The sequence below is a fragment of the Chlorocebus sabaeus genome, chromosome 2 (assembly GCF_047675955.1).
Source record: "Chlorocebus sabaeus isolate Y175 chromosome 2, mChlSab1.0.hap1, whole genome shotgun sequence".
NCBI lineage: Eukaryota > Metazoa > Chordata > Mammalia > Primates > Cercopithecidae > Chlorocebus > Chlorocebus sabaeus.
Genome location: NC_132905.1, coordinates 90780365 through 90803719, shown reverse-complemented (window position 1 = coordinate 90803719; position 23355 = coordinate 90780365). Strand labels below are relative to the sequence as shown.

The 23355-nt window shown below is 49.4% G+C and overlaps 2 protein-coding genes across 2 annotated transcripts in view; one reads left to right on the top strand and one right to left on the bottom strand.

The window, feature by feature from the left end:
* HLCS (holocarboxylase synthetase) overlaps positions 1-1997 on the top strand; it is a 248020-nt gene extending 246023 nt beyond the window's left edge. Inside the window, exon 12 of the transcript XR_012090783.1 lies at positions 982-1997. The gene's annotated coding sequence lies outside the window, so the exon portion shown is untranslated. The remainder of the gene's footprint in view (positions 1-981) is intronic.
* A 652-nt stretch (positions 1998-2649) lies between these two features.
* Positions 2650-23355, bottom strand: part of SIM2 (SIM bHLH transcription factor 2) — a 46437-nt gene continuing 25731 nt past the window's right edge. Inside the window, exons 6-11 of the mRNA XM_007967724.3 lie at positions 21332-21531; positions 16496-16602; positions 9353-9500; positions 7542-7710; positions 6055-6463; positions 2650-3495 (exon numbers count right to left, since the gene is read on the bottom strand). Coding sequence (XP_007965915.1) covers positions 3068-3495; positions 6055-6463; positions 7542-7710; positions 9353-9500; positions 16496-16602; positions 21332-21531 — 1461 coding nt within the window. The 3' untranslated portion in view covers positions 2650-3067. The remainder of the gene's footprint in view (positions 3496-6054; positions 6464-7541; positions 7711-9352; positions 9501-16495; positions 16603-21331; positions 21532-23355) is intronic.

The window sequence follows — 23355 nt, the reverse complement described above, 5'->3', positions numbered from 1 at the left end:
AGGCAACTACTTTGGGTTACAGTATTTTTATTCATATTTAAACATTTTTACAAAATAAATAAAGTGTTTTACATAATAAGGAATATGTATGTATTTCCAAGTATTAAGAAGTCAGGTGGTTTTTTTTTTGTTTTTTGTTTTTTTTTTTGATGTATTATTGACAGATGTATTCAGCGCCATACACAAGAGAAATATTATTACTCCAAAGAATGAAAGTTAATAAAACCCCAAAGCAAAAACCCTTTTAATTGAGGTGAGAAATAAATTTAACAACTTCTAGATTATTTTTAGGATTTTTCTTATTCTTTTGTGGAAACTGCTTGACTTTTCATCTGAACAGTTTTTCCTCCCAAGATTTTAACCTTATATGTCATACTTAAGTTTAGGAACAGCTTGAATAATGCATTCTAGATAACACACGGGCTATGATTCACTAAAATTCCAAGCTACTGTAATTTTATGGCATTTATTTGCAAATGTTCTTTGTATCCCATTTTATCTGTAACAGCACCCCCAGTCTACCTTAACCATCTTATAGCTCTGGTAAATTAAAACTTAGGTAGACTTTATACAAGATCCATTGGCCGTATTAAACCTCCCCCACTCTTGGGGCTTAGGGCGGAAGGGACGAAGGCAGGGCTGATAGGACTTTTAAAAGGATAAAAGAGGTGGGGGCAAGGGAGGCAGAAAATACAGGCTCTTACAGATACCCTCCGCGCTGCCCTCCACACCCAGCCCACTGCTCTACAAAGGTATGAATGGAATGGCTTTTCTAGAAAAGGGTTTCCAAGAACATAAAGGAATTCCTTTCCCTGGGAGGCCCCGTGGAGGGCTGAGCCAGCCTGGAATTGGGCTTATTTCTCAAATCCATTTGATCTGGCATTTTTGTCAACATAGTACATGTTAGGGCCCACGACGATTTTTTTTCCTTTTTGTAAAAGAGAGGCATATGTATTAAAATGCTTCCTCTTCCCCTACCAGAACCTCACAGAAGTCAAGAAACGCGCTATCCCCAGCTTGAATGTGCAGACTCTTCAAGATGGAGGTAACAATATTAGGTTGCCATAGTAACAGCTCTGCTAACTTTGCACTCAGCCCTGGCCGTCCTGAAGCCAGCTCATGTAAGAATCTTCCTTCATGTTCTAGGTTATGAAAATGGTGAAGTTTGTTTAGACAAGGACGTTTTCACTAGTACACATTTTCAAGTACATACACACTGTTACGCCTGTCCACGTTGTCACTTGTAAATCTATAATAGGGTCTTTTTTCTCAACAGTAACCTTTGTTATTGAACTGCTCCGATAGCCTTGATTTATTTTTACTAAATACAGCCCCAAAAGTTAATAACAAGGTAGACACAAAAGCATTTTGCAGTACTTTATTGAAAAATGTCGGTGGTATCTCCTAGTAATCAAACCTACACCTTTCAAGAATCATGGTTTAATTACAAGACTCATGAACATTAAAAAAAAAAAAAAAAAAAAATACCCTCGGCTTATTTCCCGTGCACACACTCACAAGGAGCTGTGAATGAGGTATAGCTGAGTGCGTGGAGAGGCGGGCACCTCCCTTCCTACCATCCAGCCCCTTCCTTACATGACCCACAGTCCTAAATTTGCAAATTGTGACTCTTACCATGAGGCCCACTGACAGACACCCTGTAGGGATTGTATCAGGTCCTCACTAAGTGACACAGGGTTGGCAAAAAAAAAAAAAAAAAAAAAAAATTCACATTTTGAGAGCAGCTGGTGTAGGTGCACTTGATTCTAGAACAATGAGTTTAAAACATTTGGGAAAATCTCTTTCCGTTCAGGTGGAAAAAGTTTCCTAATATAAACCATTTTGATAAAGCAGCAAAATGATGCAGTGTTGATAGCAGGAAGAAAATTGAAAGATGGTGGTTCAATGCATTGGTGCAGTTCAGAGCCATGGCAGGATTTTTCAGTGTTGAGATCTTTAAGCAAAAGTCATAAAAAATAAAAATTAATGGAAGCTCATTTTTTAAACACTGCTGGTGCTTTACGAAAGGATTTCTGTTTACCTGTTGCACACGTAACATGTTCTTATGAAGTTTTCTTGATGTGTAGAAAATGCTTAAAATGTCTACATCATTTTCATTACATCCCCTTAAGCATGTTTTTCCTCCACACGGTGCAGTCCATTGTGTTCGGTATTGCACATGCAATTTAACTTTATTAGCACTATTTGTAGCAAACACGAGCCTAGTGAATTACAGAGCTGTGTGGACCAGAGGGATTTTGCCACGTAATAATTAAGCTTGACAGGGTCATTCTCATAAACTCTCTGGCTACATATATATTTTTGCATTTAATGCCTATTCAATATATTCTGAAGGTGCTACTCTTGGTGTTATCAAGAGTTCATAGGGGTTAGGGGGAAGTAAGAGCTTGTTAATGGATTTGTGAAGCACACTCATGTTCACAGACACACAAAATGGAATTGCATGGTCACCCCCTTAGTCTTGGCTTGTTGGTTTTTGTATTGAAGAAAGGGTTAAATAAAAACAAAAATAATGAGACTCTTGAATGACTTAAAGACAGTGGAGTTGTGTATTCATGGGACTTACAATCATCACTTCTGCCTTCACCTAAGCATCTAAAAGGGCTCGGGACACAGGCGTCGCCTTCCAGGGCTGCCATCCACTTGGAAGAGTGGACTGCGGCAGGGTGGGTTTCCCTCCTGAAAGTGGAGGATATTTGCGGAGTGAAATCGCTTAAATCCCCCAGGGGGACTATCGTGGAACGTTGGGGACAAGGCAAGATGCGTGAAGCCCGATTTCAAGGTGAGGAAACCAAGCCATCAGCAACTGGGTCGCACTGGCCCTCGCAGGAGAGAGGCGGGCGGTCACCTGCCCGGACCCGGGCGCTCCTCGACCCTCGGCACCGGCGCGCGCGGCCTCCGCGGTGGAAATCCGCAAGTCGGCGGCGGGGTCCAATTCAAATAGCTGTCTCTGCATAAATTAACGTAGGTCGTGTGCATCTGCCGGGCTCGGTGGCGCCGCAGCCCCGAGGCCGGGTCCAGGCTCCTGGCGCGGACGGCCGGCGGGTCACCTCCCGTTAGTGATGATGACCGAGGCGCCCAGGTAATGCGGCAGTGGCGTGCCGGCTGGGGAGGCGGCGGCGGGGCTCGGGTGCCGGGGCCGCAGCGCGCTGGTCGCCGCCTCGGGGCCGCCGGGAGCGCAGGCCAAGCCGGAGGCGGCGGGTGCGGCGCCCCCCAGCGGTCCGCGCCGTGTCAGCACGCGGTGGTAGTTGAGCAGCACGAAGGGCAGCTGCGCCGGCGCGCCCGGGGGCTCGGGGGCCGGGGGCGCGCAGCACTCCGGCGCCGCGCGGGCCAGCGCCAGCCGTGCCCCGTCCCGGGCGGCCTGGCGGGCGGCCTTGGCCGGGCCCAGCGCGGGCTCCTCGCGGTAGTGGCCGCAGCTCGGGAAGCTCGGGGGCGCGGTGTCCTCGCCGAACCTGCGCACGGCGGCGGCGGGCGCTGCGGGGACAGGCGACACGTCAGAGGGCAGCAAGGGGCACGACCGCAGCCACCCCACCCCACCCCCAAGCTCCGGGCGCAGCCACCACCCCTCGGCCGCCCACGCGCTCCACCCGCGAGATCGCTGTCGCCCTCCGCCGCCTTAGTCTAGGCCGCGCTGTCCAGTCTCAGGACGCGACCTGAAATGTTCCACGATACAAAGCAGAGAAACAGGTGGAATGCTTGTTAAATAATACGCTGTAATGCAACATATCCAAAATACTATCTCAATGTGCAATCAGTGTGAAACAATTATTGGGATATTTTATTCTTTTTTTTTTTTTTTTTGGGTACTGAGATGCAGAGCACAGGTCACACCTGCCTCACTGCACTGGCCACATTTCCATGTTCAAGACCACACAGGGTTGGTGGCTGCCTGATTGGACGGCAGAGGTCTAGAGGCCACCAGGGGCCCTGGTGTTGCATGGCCCCGGTCTGCCTTGACTTCTGCCCGTCCCTCAGTGGAGAGGGGTGGTAACCACCCTGATCGTTTTCGCTGTGTTGTAATGAAAAATAACCACTCCCATCTACTCAGTCCGATGCCTGACATTAAGTAGCTCCCTGGCTTGTTTTCTTGTTTTGTTTTGTTTTGTTTTTGTCATTTTCTGTTTGTTTGTCAACATTTGTCTTCCTTTAATACCAAAAAGACTAGGAAGCCAATCGCAAGTTGCCTCAAATTAGCACCTTGGGTCCACTTTTTATCAAGTGCGTGATAAGGAGATTGTTAACCTCTTTCACTTTTAAAATAGTGGTAAAAGTCAAATACCATGTGACAGCATTAGCCAGCTTCAGACACACAAACTCAAGTCAATCTCAAGTGGGTAATATTTTCAGCTGTTACCAAAACCCTTTGCTTTACAAACTTCCTTTGCTTGGATGTTCTGGAAGATCCCTTCCTTGGTTTTGTGAGGGACCCAAGGTGTTCATGGGTGTGGCAGATGCAAATCTAAGGGATCAGTGGCTCCTGGGACAGGCCAGGTCAAAAGGCAGGCGGCCTGGCCCTGGTCGCCAGTGTGGCCTTTTCTAAGTTAGCTACTTCTGAAAAAACATGTCCTAGTGATTTCCAGAAAGGCAGCATTGTCCTGTAATCTATCCTCCTTCTCAGATTCCAGAAGAAATGTTATCTCAGCTTCAAGTCACAAGACAGAGTGAGAGATTCCTAGGATTGGCGGAAGAAGCAGGATGAGGCTCAAAAGGAGCAGAGCCCTACCTGCCTCTAGAGAGGGGTGAGGGAACTTCGCAGAGCTCTCTTCTTTAATTCCTCATCTTTAAGCAGGGGCCGGTGTGCTGCTTTTCTGGGGCACATCATCCTTTTTTTTTTTTTTTTTTTTTTTTTTTTTTTTTTTTTTTGAGACAGAGGCTCACTCTGTTACCCAGGCTGGAGTGCAGTGGTGTGCTCTCAGCTCACTGCAACCTCCACCTCCCAGGTTCAAGTGATCCTCCCACCTCAGCCTCCGGAGTAGCCAGGATTACAGGTGTTCACCACCGTGCCCAACTAATTTTTGTATTTTTAGTGGAGACGGGGTCTCACCATGTTGGCCAGGCTGGTCTCAAACTCTTGACCTCAGGTGATCCGCCCACCTTGGCCTCCCAAAGTGCTACAATTACAGGCGCGAGCCACTGAGCCCGACCTGGGGCACATAATCCCGATGTCACCTTCACTCACATTTTAGTGGCACTGCAGGACATCTGCACCATCTCTGAGCGGCAGTTAGTCTGGGTGCCACGGGAATACACGTCCTGCAGCTAAACCTCCGTCCCCACCTTCCACTCTGCCTGGCGTTGTTCCAGTGAGCAGACAGGAGTCAGTCTGCGTCCTGGAGAGCTGGCAGTACCTCCACAGAGGACGTCTGCTTGCCTGTCGCCAGAAGAAGGCGAAAGGCCATTCCTTTCTGCTATTGAACTAGCATGTGCAGGGCAGACCCCTACTGTGTGCCGTGTCCTTGGAAATAGGCACATCACCGCTTATGACCTCATTTTACAAGTTTAGAAACTGAGGCCTGGAGGGTTTGTGTTCTTTGCCCTGGGTTGGTGAGTGGCATTTCTGTCCCCAAGCCCACGAATGTCCACCATAGTTTTCCCCACTTCCAAAATTGGCATGGGAAAACAGCCAATAGGCCATTTGTCTCAAATATTCACTTCTGGATGGAGTCGAAAGGAATCTTGAAAAGAAATGCAGCTGGGGTGTTCTCAGCACCTGGGAGCTGGTTTGGAAAATCACTGCCCCCCTTTGGGTGGTGAATGTGGCCAGGATTTACGTGAAGGCGGGATACTTGGTTTTCCTTTGCCCTTTATACTGTCACTCGTGTTCCCGAGGCAGGCAGACTGCCATTTCTCACTCCTGAGGAGCGCCTGCATTGAGAGCAGGAAAGCACAGCAAGCCCTACTTAGAAGCAGAAAGAGGGCAAGTTTGCCCAAAGCGTGAGGGTTCTGTCTCCATCTGCCACCCACCGCCACGGCTGCTTCAGCGCCCGGCCGTGCCCAGTCCTCCCGCCTTCCCCACGAGCAGACCTGACCCACCTTCGTAGCTTGGCACTAGGCCATGCCGAGCAGTGTTCACCGGTGGCTCTGGAGGATGTTTAGCTGGAGACGAGCTGCTAGGCACTAGGGGGTTGGCATAATGCCACTGGCATTCACCACTGGCTGGCAGTGTGCTCAGGAAAAAGCGTGCCACCTCACAAGGGGATCCTTGGGGCTGCCCAAACTTGGCCGGCAGCATTGGCTTTTTGCTGCTGAAGACGTGAGAGTCCAGAGGGAAGTGTCCGTAATGGTAGGAGAAGGGCAGGCTGTAGGATGGTGTGTACAGAAGGTCACTACTCTCTGAGTGGAGCTGCGGTTCCGGAGGAACGGGAGCGCTTGCAGGGGGACTGGCTCTCCAGTTTCCGAGCTGGCCGCATTCCAGTTTGTCCATTTGGAACGAGCTGTATTGCTGCATGGCAGAGAAGATGGATGAAGGGCGAGCGAGGGGCCGGCAGGAAGGAAGCTGCCTTCCGGCCCTGCAAGATCCGCCCCGACGGGGCCCAAGCCCATCCAAGGGCTGCCCCTACCCTCGCCACCACAGCAAGGTCCCACTGGTGACAGGCACACAACAAGCGATACCCCAGTGACCTACTCCCAGGGTAGAAAGAGATCCCGCACCCCGAACTAACAACAAATCAGACACACATGGACACTTGCTGTTTCTTTTCTTTCTTTTTTTTTTTGGCATAATATGGAGGCAGTGACGTTCAACGGGTCTATCTGCTAATGACCATGCTACCAAAGTTCACTTGGCACAGAACAGTCAGAGCACTTATTAATTTATTTACTTATTTTTGTGATGGAGTCTTGCTCTGTCACCCAGGCTGGAGTGCAGTGGCACTGTCTCGGCTCACTGCAACCTCTACCTCCTGGGTTCAAGCGATTCCCCCGTCTCAGCCTCCTGAGTAGCTGGGACTACAGGCACGCGCCACCACGCCCAGCTAATTTTTGTATTTTTAATAGAGATGGAGTTTCACCATGTTGGCCAGGCTGGACTCAAACTCCTGATCCCAGGTGATCCACCTGCCTTGGCCTCCCAAAGTGCTGGTATTACAGGCATGGGCCACCACGCCCGGCTGACAATTGCTGTTTCTGAGAGCTCACAAACTACTTTTTTAAAAAGAGGCAGGGCTTTCATTTTTTAAATGCTGTGGAAATACAATGGACTGGTGTTCTAACCCACCAGTCTAGAATCTAACCCATGGATTCTAACCCGTCAAGCTCATTAGAATCTAACCCGTGGCTTCTAATAGGCTGAAGTGCCTTTCCAATTTAGTCTTCTGTTTCCTAAACTTGGCTAGCCCTCCGGGATGTCAGCCTTCCCCGGCTGTCACTACCGTGTAGGCAGGACCTCCCGAAGGGACCTTGCTGCATGGCAGGGAGATCCCTGCTGTGCAATGAGAGGCTCCCACTCCTTAACGTGTCCAGGTGTCTCGAACCCCTAGGATAGATGTCAGCACCCCAAAACTGCAGGACATGCGTGTTACCTGTGGGGGGTAAGGGTTTGTTCTCAGCTTTGTCTTCATCTTGGTATTTTTGGGTTTCACTAATTTCCTAGTTTCTTGTGAGGTAGACAAGGCGGTCCTCCAGGAGTCCTGGGACTTGGCAGTGGACACCTGCTCCAGGGACAGCTGAAGTTCCTTGTATTCAATCTCCCTGGAAGGCGAGAGTGGGCCGAGTCATGTCCAGCAGCAGCTTCCCTGGCACCAGCCCTTGGGGAGGTCATTCTCAGTGCTCCAATGTGTCTTTTCACTGGGGTTGGATGTGGGTGGGATTTGAGACAAGGCCAGCTCACCCTCATTATAAAAGCTGTCTGCAGCCCCAGGCCGGGCCATCCCAGGAAATGCTGAGCCGGGTCAGAGCTCTCTCCAGTCCCATAAAGCCCCAAACACATTTCTGGGGGAGGCCGTGGGCCACTAGGAAAGCCGTCAAGGGAAAAAGGGACAGGCAGAAATACCATGGATCAGATCCACCTGCATCCAGCATGAGCACCTGTGGCCCAGCTGCCTCTCCAGTGAGCACTCCAGGAGGCAAGAGTCTGGGACCCTCTGCGGGCCTAGGGGCCTGACCACCAGCTTTGTGTTTTCTCACACTGGGGGCCCATCGCTGCCCTAAAGAACCAACTCAGCAGGGTCATGTTCACACAGGCAGACGTCGACCCGGCGAACCGGCCCACACGTTTGCTCAGGAAGAATAACTAAAGAGCTAAACTCTTTTCTCCCTGACAGTTTTGCCGGAATCACTTGATTTCTAAGACACACAGTCATTCTATGAACAAACCTAGAGCCTAAATCCTCACCCTAGATAAAGTACAAATGAGAACCCTTTTCAGCTGGGCGCGGTGGCTCAAGCCTGTAATCCCAGCACTTTGGGAGGCTGAGACGGGCGGATCACGAGGTCAGGAGATCGAGACCATCCTGGCTAACACGGTGAAACCCCGTCTCTACTAAAAAATACAAAAAAAAAAAAAAAAAAAAAAAAAAGAGAACCCTTTTCATCACCGGGCTGGGGCACAGCAAGGGTCAGAGCCTGGAGCAAGGTGATTTAACGTACAATAGCTATGGTGGGTGGAAAGTAATATATGGCCCCAGATAGACATCTGTCCTGTTGCTTCTAATGGCCTTAAAAGTATTTGCAGGCTGGGCACCTTGGCTCATGCCTGTAATTCCAGCACTTTGGGAGGCTGAGTGGGAGGATCACTTGAAGCCAGGAGTTTGAGAACAGCCTGGGCAACATAGAAAAACTCTGTCTCTACAAAAACATATATTTTTTTATTTAAAAAAAAAAAAAAAGCATTTGCAACTGAACTTGACCTTCTGGAATGTTTAAAGGACCAAATATTTACCATCATTTGCAACAGGCTCTATAGGAAGACAGGCAAAAAATGGGGTATTTCCTATCTCAAACAGCAGGAGCATCCAAGTTGACCTGAAGGCTTATAGGCATGGATAGCACAAGTTTGTATTCTTGATCGGGGGTGTGCACCCTATTCAGGATGGGGGGCATCTCCACCCACCCCCGATGCTCCTCACTAGGCTGTGTGATGGGATCCTAAGCTATGCCCAGTGCAGACCCCCTCCTCCTGGCTCCCCCTGCAGCCTAGCACTTGACCTTCACCTCTGAGCATAGAAATAGTTTGGACCTTCCAAAATGACCAGATTGCTGGAAAAAAAAAAGGAGACAAATGAACAGTTTGAGAAAGAGGAAAGAGAGAAAGAGAGATGGTGCTTATGGGAGCCATCCGATGTGGGACAGGAAGAGAAAAGAGCAAGGAGAGAAACAAATACGTGTGACTTACGTGAGAACATAATTGACACTCACGATGCAGTGGGGCCGGGACGAGCGGCTGTTGTGCACCACGGTGGCGTAGCTCTGCACCCACACCCAGCCGCCCCGCTTGGACAGCAGCCGGTAGTACTTGGTGGTGACCTGGCCCTTCACCAACACTGCAAGCACAAGGTGACATGAGTCCTCAGACGCTTTGCAGGCCCCACCTCTGGGATGCTGCCCCCAATGGACTCCTCTGAGAACTTGCCAAAGGGGGCAGGCTTTCTCCGCTGGAGGATGCATGTCTGTGTGTGTCTCGTGCGTGCACACACACACATGCACACGCACGCACACGCACGCACAGACACGCACACACACGAGGACACGCATGCACACGCACGCACGTGCACACACACGCACACACACGTGCACACGCATGCACACACGCACAGACACGCACACACGTGCACACGCATGCACACGCATGCACACGCACGCACAGACACGCACACGCACGCACACACATGCACGTGCACACACACGCACACGCACACACGCACACATACACGCATACATGTGCACACAGGAATTTTGCCTACAACTTCAAGGAGTTCCCACCCATTAAGAACTCTCATTTAACAGTCATTGCTTTCATTGAGGGAAACATTCGCCACCACAGTTTGTACCTGGCAGAGTGAAAAAATTGAATCTGCTTTTTAGTTTCCAAAATGCCATGATTATGTCTTAATCCTCAAATCCTTAATGGTCAGGGGGGTGAGTGATGTAGTTATTTACACAAAGTAGTCAGTTAAGTGCATTCAACCAAGTGTCAAGCTGTTGCTGATGTTTGCTGTTCAGGAGCATGAGGGTATTCACAGTGAAACTGTTTGTTACTCTGTTGCCATTTATATTTTCTTCCCATTAATCCCAGTTTTCCTTGGGCTCATTAATTTGCTATGTTGTTTATGTAGGAAGGACCTCTACTTGGTTACAGAGTTCCTGAAAACTGGGCCTATGGGCCTGCTTCTGTGCTTGGGTGCAAACTCCAGGCTGCTAAGCAGCTCAGCCAAAGGCTCGGTGCACCCATAAACCACAGTTCCACCTCACTGCCTTCCAGGAGGCAGGTCGGGGAGGAAAGTGCCAGAACCTGCAGGTGGGCAGAGGAGACGTGAAGCTTCTCCAGGGAAGGGGAGAATAGCACAAGTCTAGAAAGGCACCCTTGGATGCCTGGGTCCTCAGCTCCAGAACATTCTTGCTTCTCAAGGCAGCACTGGTCCCTGGACCTAACTAGCAGCTGCCTGAGCAGAGATTTGGGGAGGTCGCCAAAGGGGCTGAGTCTGTGACTGTACCAGCTGGCGCTGAAGGAAACTCCCCAAGGCGTATATCCAACAAAAATTCAGACTTTGAGGCTCATATGCAACAAAAATTCAGCCTTCCTATCAAACCACTAGGCAAAGCCCCCCGTCTCTGCCCAGACACCCCTGGGCTCTCCATGGCTCTTTACGCTTCCTGTTCACCTTGCAGATGGCTCTTTCTCATCCACATCAAAATATTTTGGTGCAAAAGAAAACACTGCACGGAGTTATTCACCTTACTATATAAAGGGTTTGTACAGATTGATAAAAACACAAAGGCCCTAAAAGCAATATAGGCAAAGAACATGAACAATAATTCATCAGAGAATAAATATAATGGGCGAAATGATGAACAAATGCCCAACTCCCTTGTTTAACTCAATGGCAGATCCATCCATCAGATCAACAGACATTAAAATAGAAACAAACATTGTATGATTCCCTTTACGTGAAATCTCCAGAATAGGCACGTCCACAGAGTTCAAAAGCAAATGAGTAGGTGCCAGGGGCTGAAGGACAAGGGGCACTGGAGTGACAGGCTCCTTTGGGATGATGAAAACATTCTGGAATTAAAGGCAATAGTTGTACAACACTGTGAATATAACTAAAAAACACTGAAAATGGTGAGAAAGGTGAATTTTATCTTCAAAAAAAAAATGGAAGGCCAACAGGTGACACCGGCTAATATATGGTGAGTGGCATTTTCTTTTTTCTTTCTTCCTTTTTTTTTTTTTTTTTTGAGACAGACTCTCTCTGTGTTGCTCAGTCTGGAGTGCAGTGGCATGATCTCGGCTCACTGAAACCTCTGCCTCCTGGGTTCAAGCAATTCTCCTGCCTCAGCCTCCCCAGTTTTGCCAGTTAGCCAGGCTGGTCTCAAACTCCTGACCTCAAGTGTTCCGCCTGCCTCGCCCTACTATGCCATAGACTCCATAATGGCAAACTATGCAGTCATTACAGGCATGAGCCACGGCGCCGGGCCAGTGAGAGGCATTTTCATGTGTGATGGAAGGATGAGTTGGTGTGGTCCTCCTGGAAAGCAGTCTGATCGCTCACACCCTCCGACACACTGATTTCACTTCTGGGAATGGATCCTATGGAAATTGTGAGCAGTGCAAGCACAGACTTATGTACAAAGAGTTTCACTGCAGTATTGCTGAAAATTCAGGGGAAGGGGTGGGGAGAGACTTAACTGTTCAACAGTAGGGAAACGAGTAAATACGTTATGGTAAACTATACCACCATTAAAATGATGATTAATAAGAAATTGTAACATTATGGGAAATGTGTATGACACGATGTTAACAGAAGAAAAGACAAGATTCGGAAATGTGTAAAGTATAACCCTAATTATGAAAAAGTGGGCACATGCACACACCACGCCCTCCAACAAACTGTGTGATCCTGGACAAGCTACCAACCCCCCTGTGACTCCATTTCCTCATTTATAAAAAGAGGATAATCAGTCCTTACATCATATGGTTGTTGAAAGATTAGATGATCTATTTGGGGATTTAGAACACTGGCAGACACAGCTGAAGGGCTCAAAACATATTAACTCTTATCTGACTGAAAATGACAGATAATTGTCACTTTCTTCTTTCAGCTTTCCTTGACTTTCTAAATTTCCAACAAGGAGGAGGTTTAACCAGAATGACATGTTTTTGGTTTTTTCACATGGGAAAGAAGATTGTGGGGGTTGGGATGCAGGAATCCAGTCTCCATCAGGCCCCACCACCCGGTCAGGATGAACCTGGGGGCATGAGGCAGTGCTGCTGTGTAACAAGCATGCCACCGGCTGGAGAGAGGCCTCTCTGGGACCAGGCAGAGAGCAGCGCTTTTCTGCCCAGGCTTACTTAACATTTGCATCTCCGCTGACTCACATCGCTGCTGAAGGGTGTAGGCAAAGGCCGTGGCAAAGAGAGAAGCCTGACAATGCTTCTCCTTTGGGGGTTTGCTTCTCTAACGAAAAGATACATGGTGTCTACTTCCAGCTCATTTCACAGGATTACCTCATTCTACCCCCACTACAACCATGGGAGGTGGGCAGCACCAGGAAACCGGAGCCAACAGAGCTTGAGGGCACAGCTGGAGTTCAGCCCAGGTGTCCTCAAAGTGCCAGCTGTGGGAGGAGGGCGCAGCAGCCTCTGGAAAATTCTCTGTAGCTATTAGGTTGGTATAGAAGTACCTGCGGTTTTTGCCATTACTTTTTTTTTTTTTTTTGGAGATGGAGTCTCACTCTGTCCCCCAGGCTGGAGTGCAATGGTGAGATTTTGGCTCACTGCAACCTCTGCCTCCTGGGTTCAAGCCATTATCTCTGCCTCAACCTCCTGCATAGCTGGGATTATAGGCGAACACCACCACGCCTGGCTAAGTTTCGTATTTTTTAGTAGAGACAGGGTTTCACCATGTTGGCCAGGCTGGTCTCGAACTCCTGACCTCATGTGATCCACCCACCTTAGCCTCCCAAAGTGCTGGGATTACAGGCCTAAGCCACTGCACCCAGCCCTCTAGTTTTATATAAGTATACTATCCAGAAAAGTAAGTGGCCTTCCTGCTTCTTCCAGAATTTCTCTTGCAGGCACAGCCGTGTCTTAGAGACACCCTGGGGAGGAAAGTAAACTTTGGCCCTGAGCAGAACTTCTATTTCTGTTTTGGATTTTTAAGGGCTAAAAAGGATACCAAAAATGCCTGCCTTGGGTTAAACAGGGTCCCCCAAAAAGATATGTTTCACATCCTAACCCTAGTAACCTATGGATGTGAACTTATTTGGGAAAAGACTTTGCAGCTGGAATCTTGTGAATCTCAACGCAGAATCATCCTGGATTACCCAGATGCACCCTAGATCCAAAGTCAGGTGTCCTTAAAAGAAAAGTCACAAGCCGGGCACAGTGGCTCACGCTTGTAATCCCAGCTTTAGGTGGACGGACCAGCCTAGCCAACATGGCGAAACCCCCTCTCTACTAAAAATACAAAAATTAGCTGGGTGTGGCGGTGCACGCCCGTAGTCCCAGCTACTAGGGAGGCTTAGGCAGGAGAATCGCTTGAACTCAGGAGGTTTAAGTTGCAGTGAGCTGAGATTTCACCACTGCACTCTAGCCTGGGCAACAGAGCAAGACTCTGTCTCAAAAAAATAAAATAAAATAAAATAAAATAAAATAAAATAAAATAAAGTCACAGACACAGAGGAGTGAGCCAAGTGAAGATAAAGACAGACTGGAGCGATGCAGCCATGAGCGAAGGAACGCCTGGGGCCACCAGGAGCCAGAAGAGGCAGGGAGGATCCTTCTCTAGAGCCTTCGGAGAAGGGCAGCTCTGCTGATACCTTGATTTCAGCCTTTTGGCCTCCACAACAGTGAGAGAAGGAATTTTTGTTGTTTTAAGCCACCCAGTTTGTGTTGATTTGTCACAACAGCCCTAGGAAACAAATCCACCACCCTAATGGGAAAAAAAGTAGTCAATGGAGTCGCTGTGCCCTCATGGTTCTTGTCCCTCCCGCAGGGGTGGGGGGAGCTCAGAGTGAATGTAGTCAGTGACACTGAAACCAAGCCACCTACTCCTTTGGGGACTGCGTCTCCAGCACACTTGCATTTCTGCAATGCAACCATGACTCCGGCTTTCCCTCAGAGCAGCTGCTCAGTCCCTCCACCCCAGCAGTGGCAGGTGGGTGTGTGGAGGTGTGAGCCCTCACCTTCGCTCTCCAAGTCCCAGACTGTTCTAGGGCACAGCACAGTTCTGTGCTCTCGAGGCACGTGCCTCTCCCATCTCCCAACTGCTCTTGCTACTTCAGAGGCCTCTCCACTCTGCTCTTCACAGCTGCCTGTTCGAGTCTCCTGGATATCTCATTCTAGAATTGACACATCATACCTGGTTTGCACAAGAAAACTTTCTAGCTCCCATATTAGTGACACCGACTGAGAAGTTCCATCCAAACACTAAGTAGTTGCTTCTCTACCAAGCTTGGTCTCCAGAATGACAGGGATGGCTATGAGATCATGATTTGGTCTTTAACAAAAGACAGAAAAGGGTGGTTCACACCTCCAAGTCTCCACATGCATCAAGGAGCAAGGAAGAAGCCATCTGTGCCTGCCCAGCCGTAAGTCCTGGCTGTCACGGGTTTCTGTCCGTAGAGACTTGGGGAGGGAAGAGCAACAGCGACACCCTGGGAGTATCGAGTCCCCGGGTCCCAGTCCACACTGAACCCAGCACACCACGCATCTATGGACCCAGCGGCTCATGGGCCTGCCGTCCGCTTCCCACTTGACACTGGCAACCTGTCCTCTAACATCCCTGAGCCAACAGAAGGCGTAGCAAGAATAGAGGACACGCCATCTGGGCCACACTGCAGAAGACTCAGCTCCTCTAACTGTCTGCACCCCATTACAAAGCACCCCTGACCAGCCATGGGCATGGCAGGACTGGACAGCAGGAGGATGAGGCATTCCACTCCATCCAAATTAATCTTTGCCTCAGTTTGGATTCTAAAAGTGTATGGCTGGGTGCGGTAGTTCACACCTGTAATCCCAGCACTTTGGGAGGTGGAGACAGATGGATCACCTGAGGTCAGGAGTTCTAGATCAGCCTGGGCAACATGGTGAAACCCCATCTCTACTAAAAATACAAAGATTAGCCAGGCATGGTGGCACGCACCTGTAATCCCAGCTACTTGGGAGGCTGAAGCAGGAGAATTGCTTGAACCCGGGAGGTAGAGGTTGCAGTGCACTCCAGTCTGGGTGACAGAGCAAGACTTTGTCTCAAAAAAAAATTTTTTTTAATTTTAAAAAAGTAAAAGTGTCACTTTTTTTTTCGAGACGGAGTTTGGCTGTGTTGCCCAGGCTAGAGTGCAGTGGCATGATCTCAGCTTACTGCAAACTCCGCCTCCCAGGTTCACGCCATTCTCCTGCCTCAGCCTTCTGAGTAGCTGGGACTACAGGCACCCGCCACCATGCCTGGCTTATATTTTGTATTTTTAGTAGAGATGGGGTTTCCCCGTGTTAGCCAGGATGGTCTCGATCTCCTGACCTTGTGATTCGCCCATCTAGGCCTCCCAAAGTGCTGGGATTACAGGCTTGAGCCACTGCACCCGGCCAAAGCATTACTTCTTCAAACATTTCAGTGACTAGAGCATCCCCCCTACATCCAGATGTTCCCAAATCACCTCCAATGGCAAATCAAATCGGTGTTTGTTCACCCTTGTTAACAAATCTTGTTTGTCCCAAGATGACCTCTTCCCATTGTGGAACGGTGGCCTTCCTGAGCTTCCCCTAGCCAGCAGGTGTATAGCAGTCGGAGACAGGGCTCTGCTTGGGTTCAGCTCCCAGCTCCGCCACCTCCCAGCGGTATGAAGGTGGGCAAGTGGCTTAACCTATCTGGACCTCAGCGTCCTCACTGGTAAAATGAGGATCGTGACCATGAGACCCTCCCTTATTGGGCTGGTAATGTGTTTAGTCACTTAAACTAGTGTCCCACAGCAGTAAGAGCTCCATAACCAGCAGTTCGTCCACTGTTGTTGCTGTTATTCGCAAATAGTGTCCAGATCACAGAGTTTAGGTTCCACATCCACAATCTAGAATCCAGGTAACTTCCTGCTTCTACACCTGCTAGAGTCTAGCTGAAAGGGTGCACATGGCTGCTTGAAAACCGACAACAGGCAGCTGTACTTAATCATGGGGTGGAGGAAGCCACACGTGAGGCTTGACATTCAAGTGTGTATCATGGATGATAACTGCACCAACAAAAGGGACATGTCCCCCCCAGCTCTGTCCTCAGTGTCTCCTCCCTGACTAGCTACCTCCTGTGGCTGGGGTGGGTGTGCTACTCACGGAGGTGGTGTGCGTAGCGGAGGTGGAACACGTCGCAGCCATGCACGTGATGGTATAGGGTCTTCTCGATCAGGTCCTGCGGCTCATACCCCGTCACCTCGGTCACCCTGCGGGGGCACGGCGGCTCAGTGAGTTACACCACTCTGCAGACTGCCTTTCATTTAAACTAATATTGGTTTTGCCAACTAATCAAGTGCTAAAAGGCTCAGGGGGGAAATGTTGATTTTGGAAACTGAGAATGATCTTTTTTACAAGAAGCAAGTCTTTGAACTCTAGCCTGGTACAGGATGTAGCACTATTCATGAACGGGAATGTTCTTCTGAAACCACCAGCTAAGAGAATGTTTGGAATGGCTTAAAATTGTAGCCTTTTTCGTAGTTCAGCTTATCAGGGAATGCTTACAAGTGAACTTTGATACCGATATTGCAAGAAAGCTGCTACGGTGAGAAAGAACCCACTCTTGGAGGGCTTTGGGGGGACGGTCCTGTGCGAATGTTTTTTATAAATTGTGGTAAAATATACATAACATAAAATTCACCATGGTAACCACTTCTAGCATACAATTCAGTGGTATTTGGTGCACTCACAATGTTGTGTAACAGGCATCACTGCCCCTTTCCAGAGCTTTCCATGACCCCCAAACAGACATTCAGTCCCTATTAAACACCAGCTCCCCACCGCTCCCTGCCCAGCCCCGAGTAGCCTCCCTTCTACTTTCTGTCTCTAGGAATTTGTCTCTTGGAGAAAGTTCGTGTCCGTGGGATGGCACACCACGTGGCCTTTTGTGTGCGGCTTCTTTCACTCAGCAAGACGTTTCCAAGGCTATCCATGCTGCGGCATGTGTCTGAACTTCATTCCTTCTTAGGACTGTGTAAGTTTCTGTTTCATGTAGACATCACATTTAGTTCCTCCATCCCTCTGTCTGTGGACATTTGTTTGCACATCTTGGCTACTGCGGGCGCGGGTGTTGAAACCTCCATTGCATGCTAGACACTGTTGATTGGCACAGATGGTCTCAGGATGCTGCCATTGGGTGAGTCCCACTATTGGGAATTACGGAATAACTGGAGACCTTTAAGGCTCCTGTGAGGGGAGGATTGGCTCAGACCCCCCAGAAGACAGGAAAACGACCTAAGATATTGTGACTAAAAGGAAAGCCTTAAGCTCTCTAGAGAAATGGAAGCATTTTCCTGGGGCTTACGTGACACAGCCCCTCTGTGTTCTCATTGAGCCCCAGGCATATTAATTTCCCACTTCGGCTCTTTGAAGAAAAGTGGCTCTCAGTACCCAAGACCACATCATCACCCGCATGGGGATCGCTCTGGCTGTAGGTGGAAGCTGCACGTGGCAACGATGGTTTCCCAGGCTTTGGGCAATGGGGCCGGGCACCACGTCCTCGAAGGGGGTGGTCCTCAACATCCTGGTGACGGATTTTCAAGAACAGATGAAAGAGAGAGGGATGAAAGGATTCCATGGCAGGTGAGGCTATGGTGCAGTCAGTCCTGGAGACCGGGTGAGGCTGGGGAAAGAGGGAGGGCCAGGGCTGGGGGCCCTCCCTGCTAGGATAGGAGACGTTAGCTGTAAATTAAGCTGGGAAACTTGACCTCACTTTCGTTCTTTAACCCGCTTCTCTTTCTGTTAAGATCTGCTCAAGCTTTGGGTCGTAAATCTCGGAGAGCCTCATGTTTCGCTGGAATCATTCCCTGTTTGGTGTACTCATTTCCATGGTGTCCTACTAGGGTAGGAAGGAGACAGGGCTTGCAGTGGCAGGGAAGGGGGCCTTGCAGAGCCCAAAGTCATTCAGGGATCAGGGGACTTGTCTAAGGGCCACCTAGAACTTCAAGCCCCATCAGAATCTAACTCTGTGTGGCAGGAAAACTGAGCCATCTGGCTTCCCCCAAAAAGAAAACCAGGCATCTCTACCATGTGGGGATGAAAGAGGCTTCCCAGACCCTTTGGATGCAAAGTTACAGAACAACGGCCCCAAACGTGTAAATGAATCAGAAACACATATATTAAGTTTCTCATCAAAGTACACACTGGCTTTAAAAATTAAAGGGAAACGGAGGGGTTTGGCAGGGTGCCCTCCCAGTTTTTTCCAAGCCTCTGGTGTCTGAAGACCTGTCAGAGGGATCTGCCAAACCCCAAACATCGCTGTGTTCACCCATCCTTAGCAAAAGCATCAGCTCCAGTTTCAAAGAGAAATACCACAAAACCCCGACGAGCCCAATTTCAGGTTACAGCGAGTTCAGTTGTGTCTGGGATTGAGCGGGGTGTGGTGCCAGACAGACCCACGACCACCCTCACTCCTACGACTTGGGGCCGCAAGACCTCAGGCCAAGCCCTTGCCTGGTCCCTGGGGTTTGGACCCAGAAGGGACATCTCCCACCCTGCTTGACCACTCTGCTGTCCTCCCAGGGCTCGGCCAGCCCAAGCGCCAACCCCTTGGTGACAGACCAACCATGGTGACTGGGAAGGCCTCTGCGGCACTCTTCTGACCCCTTGCAGCCCCTCCTATGTGACTGCAGCTCAGAAAAGGCCTCAAGGCTTTGCTAGAAGCTTCCTGATATGACAGGAACAACCAGAGATCTGGGAGAGGCAGGACGTCTCCTTCAAGACCACCAGCCTTCTTTTCTCCTCACTCCAGGGGTGCAGCCCCCACACCCTGAGGCGCGGGAGCCCCCACTGCTACTGCAAAGCCCCATCCAGGCCCTGTCCAGGCCCCCTTCAGGCACAACCTCCTCTACCTTCGGCTGCCTTTCCAGGCAGTGTAGATTGAACGGCTGGGAAAGCCCTCAGGTCTCTCCTCTGGGGAGACCACTTCTTTCCTGTTCTCCAGAATTCATCAGTCTCAGGGGTTTCCTAGAACGACCAGAGGAAAACTAGGAGACGAAACAAGGGAGAAACCAGTTGGATCCTCCCAGATGTCTCCGATAATGACCTTGGGCAGTTGATGTCCTTCCAGCCGCCTCTCAGAAGTGGCTCCCAAGTCAGAAGAGGGAGCAGAGGGGTCCACTCCAGCTGGGGCAGCTCGGCTGCCTTCTGTCCCTGCAGGGCCTCCCTCTGCATGGCAAGAAAATGGCATTTGTCGCTCTTGGCCATCCCCAGTGGTGCTGGCAGCTTTCCCCAAAGAGCACTGCTTCCTCTCTGCTTGGAGTTTCTGGGAAGATGCTGGTGACCCTGACATGCTCACCCTTGTCATTTCCCTGCCTCTGAGTGGTCCCGAAGGGTGTTTACAAGGAGCCAAACTGACTCTTATCTTTATCTCTCGCCCCAACCAGGAAGATTCGTTTTTTCTCTATAGAGCATCAATAAATGGTTAAAATGATCCATTTTATACGGTGTGTATTTTACCACAACTTTAAAAAGTGAAAAAGAAAAGAAAGCAGTAAATTCTGGCTTCCGGACATACAGAAAGCAAAATGTATCTCTCTTTGCCCCGCCAAAGCCTCATCGCATACACACCCCACATCAGGAGTGGGGTCTCTGATGACTTATTCCTGCCTGCACAGCCGAGGAACCTACCTGCCAAGAGCTAAAGTGGCCTTGCAGGTAAGAGACGCTTCCCTGTTTTCAACGCTTCAGTCTATTATCTAATTTCATCTTTCCTAGCAGTGAGCGGGCAGGCCGCGCTGCTATTTCACAAATAAGAACACAGAAGAGGCCTGACCAGCGCGTGGCCTCAAGACTTGGGAGGGGTTTGATGGTTCCACAGCGTGGACATGTGTCAGAGCATCACACTCTACCCCACAAACACCACAAAACCCTGAAAACCAAACGCAGTTAGCGTTTGTCACTTAAAAATTCAATTCAATTTTAGGCTGTGCGAAGTGGTTCACGCCTGAAATCCCAGCACTTTGGAGGCCGAGGCGGGTGGATCACGAGGTCAGGCGATCAAGACCATCTTGGCTAACACGGTGAAACCCCATCTCTACTAAAAATACAAAAAATTAGCCTGGTGTGGAGGCGGGGGCCTGTAGTCCCAGCTACTTGGGAGGCTGAGGAAGGAGAATGGCATGAACCCGGGAGGCGGAGCTTGCAGTGAGCTGAGATCACGCCACTGCACTTCAGCCTGGGCGACAGAGTGAGACTCCGTCTCAACAACAACAACAAATTAATTAAAATTAAAATTAACTTCAATTTTAAAAATATTGGACTTTAACTGCAGACCCAGTTAAAAAACTGGGACTGCAGCTGGCTCTCGGGAAGAGTGAAGGCCACTCCAGCACGGGTCTGGAGAGCAGGTCCTCCCCAAGGCCAGGGGAAATGACGTCATCCAATCCCCTCCTCCTAGCCCAGATGTAGACAGGGCACCCATGAGCGGTGGGCAGGGCATCCCCCAGGGAAGGCAGCCTCTCTGCTCCCAGCCTCAGCCCTGTGGTGGCTTCACACCAGCCTGAGCGCCAAGGCCCCCCTCACACCACACTCAGGGTGGAAACCTTCCATTTGTTCTAAAGTCCTCCTTGGACACAGGAGGCAGAGCTCTGACATCACAGCCTTCAAAAAAGCCCAACCTATGCTCACAGCACATATTTTCATTTCAAATTCTAGTGATTCAAATAAGTAAATACAATAAAACAAGTAATCAATAAGTAAATAAAATAAGTAATCAATAATTAAATAAGTAAATCAATAAGTAAATAAAATAAAACAAGTCCTTGAGTCCTAAGGCTGACATATGTTCTTTCAGTTCATAAATTGGTTTTGCTTCATCCACATTCCTATTATGACTTATTCCTCGTTATGATTTGGCCAAGATGGCAGCTTTCAGGGGCCCATTTCCACCACCGGTGTCTTCCAAAAGGCCACAGCCACGGTGGCAGGTGCCGAACTCACCTGGAATCCAGGAATATCAGCTTCAGGTCGAGGCTGGCCCTGAACATGAACATGTTACTATACAGCTTGATCTCAGTGATGGCACTGGGCGGCAGCGACTGGCCCACGGCCACCAGCCCCACGATCTGGTAGCAGGAGTCGTACAGGGACATGTCCAGCATATACTGCCTGATCTTCAAGTAGCCACTGCAGTGGATGACCTGGGAGTGGAGAGGGCAGCGTCAGCCACTGGCCGCCCAGGGTTGGGCTGGTGCCCACTCCTCCTGGCTCATTTTCTCAAACGTGCTGAAATTCTCCCAGCCCAGCCTCTCCTCTGCTGTGCGGCCCAATGTGCTGACAGGCACCAGTTCATTGCTTAGGAGAAGTGGAGAGTTGTGCTTCTTAGGAAACAACATAATAGCTGGATGCGGTGGCTCATTCTTGTCATCTCCGCACTTCAGGAGGCCGAGGTCGGGGGATCGCTTGAGTCCAGGAGTTCGAGACCAGCCTTGGTGACATGGCGAAACCCCGTCTCTACAAAAAATACAAAAATTATCCGGGCATGGTGGTGCGTGCCTATAGTCTCCAGCTACTTGGGAGGCTGAGGAGGGAGGATCACTTGAGCCCTGGAGGCGGGGGTTGCAGTGAGCCGAGATTGTGCCACTGCACTCCAGCCTGGGTAACAAAACAAACAACACACAAGACAACAAAAAATATCATAATAAAATATAAGGGTTGTCTTATCCAATTGACTGTACTGTAAGTAACTACAAATTAGGGCTCTGTAATATGTGATGGAGATATACCTTATGAGCTCACTGCCAAGCTGTGAGTAGGTAACACAATAAAGGCATCTGGGGGAGGCCAACCATTTGTTCCACAGTGCTCGCATCAGTGACTGTGCTGCTTACCACCTTCCGATGGGATTGAACTTGGCATCTGTATCACTCGACGTGCTGTATCACTCCAGTAAATAAACAACTCTGTCAGTAGAATTTTTTTTTTTTTTTTTTTTAAGACAAGGTCTTACTGTCGCTCAGGCTGGGGTACAGTGGTGTAATCAGGCTCACTGCAGCCTTGACCTCCCACCTTAGCCTCCTGAGTAGCTGGGACCACAGGCATGTGCTACCATGCCTGGCTAATTAAAAAAAGTTTTTTTTGGGTAGAGACAAGGTCTCATTATGTTGCCCAGACTGGTCTCGAACTCCTGGGCTCAAGCAATCCTCCCACCTTAGCCTTCCAAAGTATTGGAATTACAGGCATGAATCACTGTGCCCTGCCCCAGTACAATTTTTTGAAGTCTTCATTTTTAATGTACTTTTATTTCCTTTATCTATAAGTCAAGATTTTATCCCCTCATAATAGTAAGCCAGAGTGGCCCTATAGAAGCCCTTCCAATTGCTATAGCCAAAAGCCATACAGACAAAAATGCAGTATTTCAGTGTCAAACAGAGACATCTGTACAGCCTCGAGCCTCACTACTGGAAGAATTTATTCAAGCTGCAGTCTGTGAAATCTTGACAGGATCATTGTCATCACGACAGCAGTGAAGAATCTGAGCCCTAAGTTCTCTGTTCCAAAACCCCTCCTGCAGGATGTCTGAATGCATTCATCGTCTTTAGGGCTGAAACAAATCTTAAAATCCTTCTGGTCTATTCTCCCATTGTATTAATGAGGAAACCAAGAACGAGACGGTGTTGTGTATCACTTAAGATTGGGCAGTGGACAGTTAATAAGTGGCAGAAAAAAGTCAAGACCCAAGTCCCATCCAGGCGTGGTGGCTCCTGTCTGTAATCCCGACACTTTGGGAGGCCAAGGCAGGAGGACTGACTGAGGCGAGGGACTCAAGACCAGCCTGGAAATACAGCAAGACCCTATCTCCACAAAAAATTTTAAAAATTAGCTGGGTGTGCGCCTGTGGCCCCAGCTACTCAGAAGGCTGAAGTGGGAGGATCATTTAAGCCCAGGAATTTGAGGCTCCAGTGAGCTGTGATTGCACCACTGCACTCCAGCCTAGGTGACAGAGCAACACCCTGTCCCTTAAC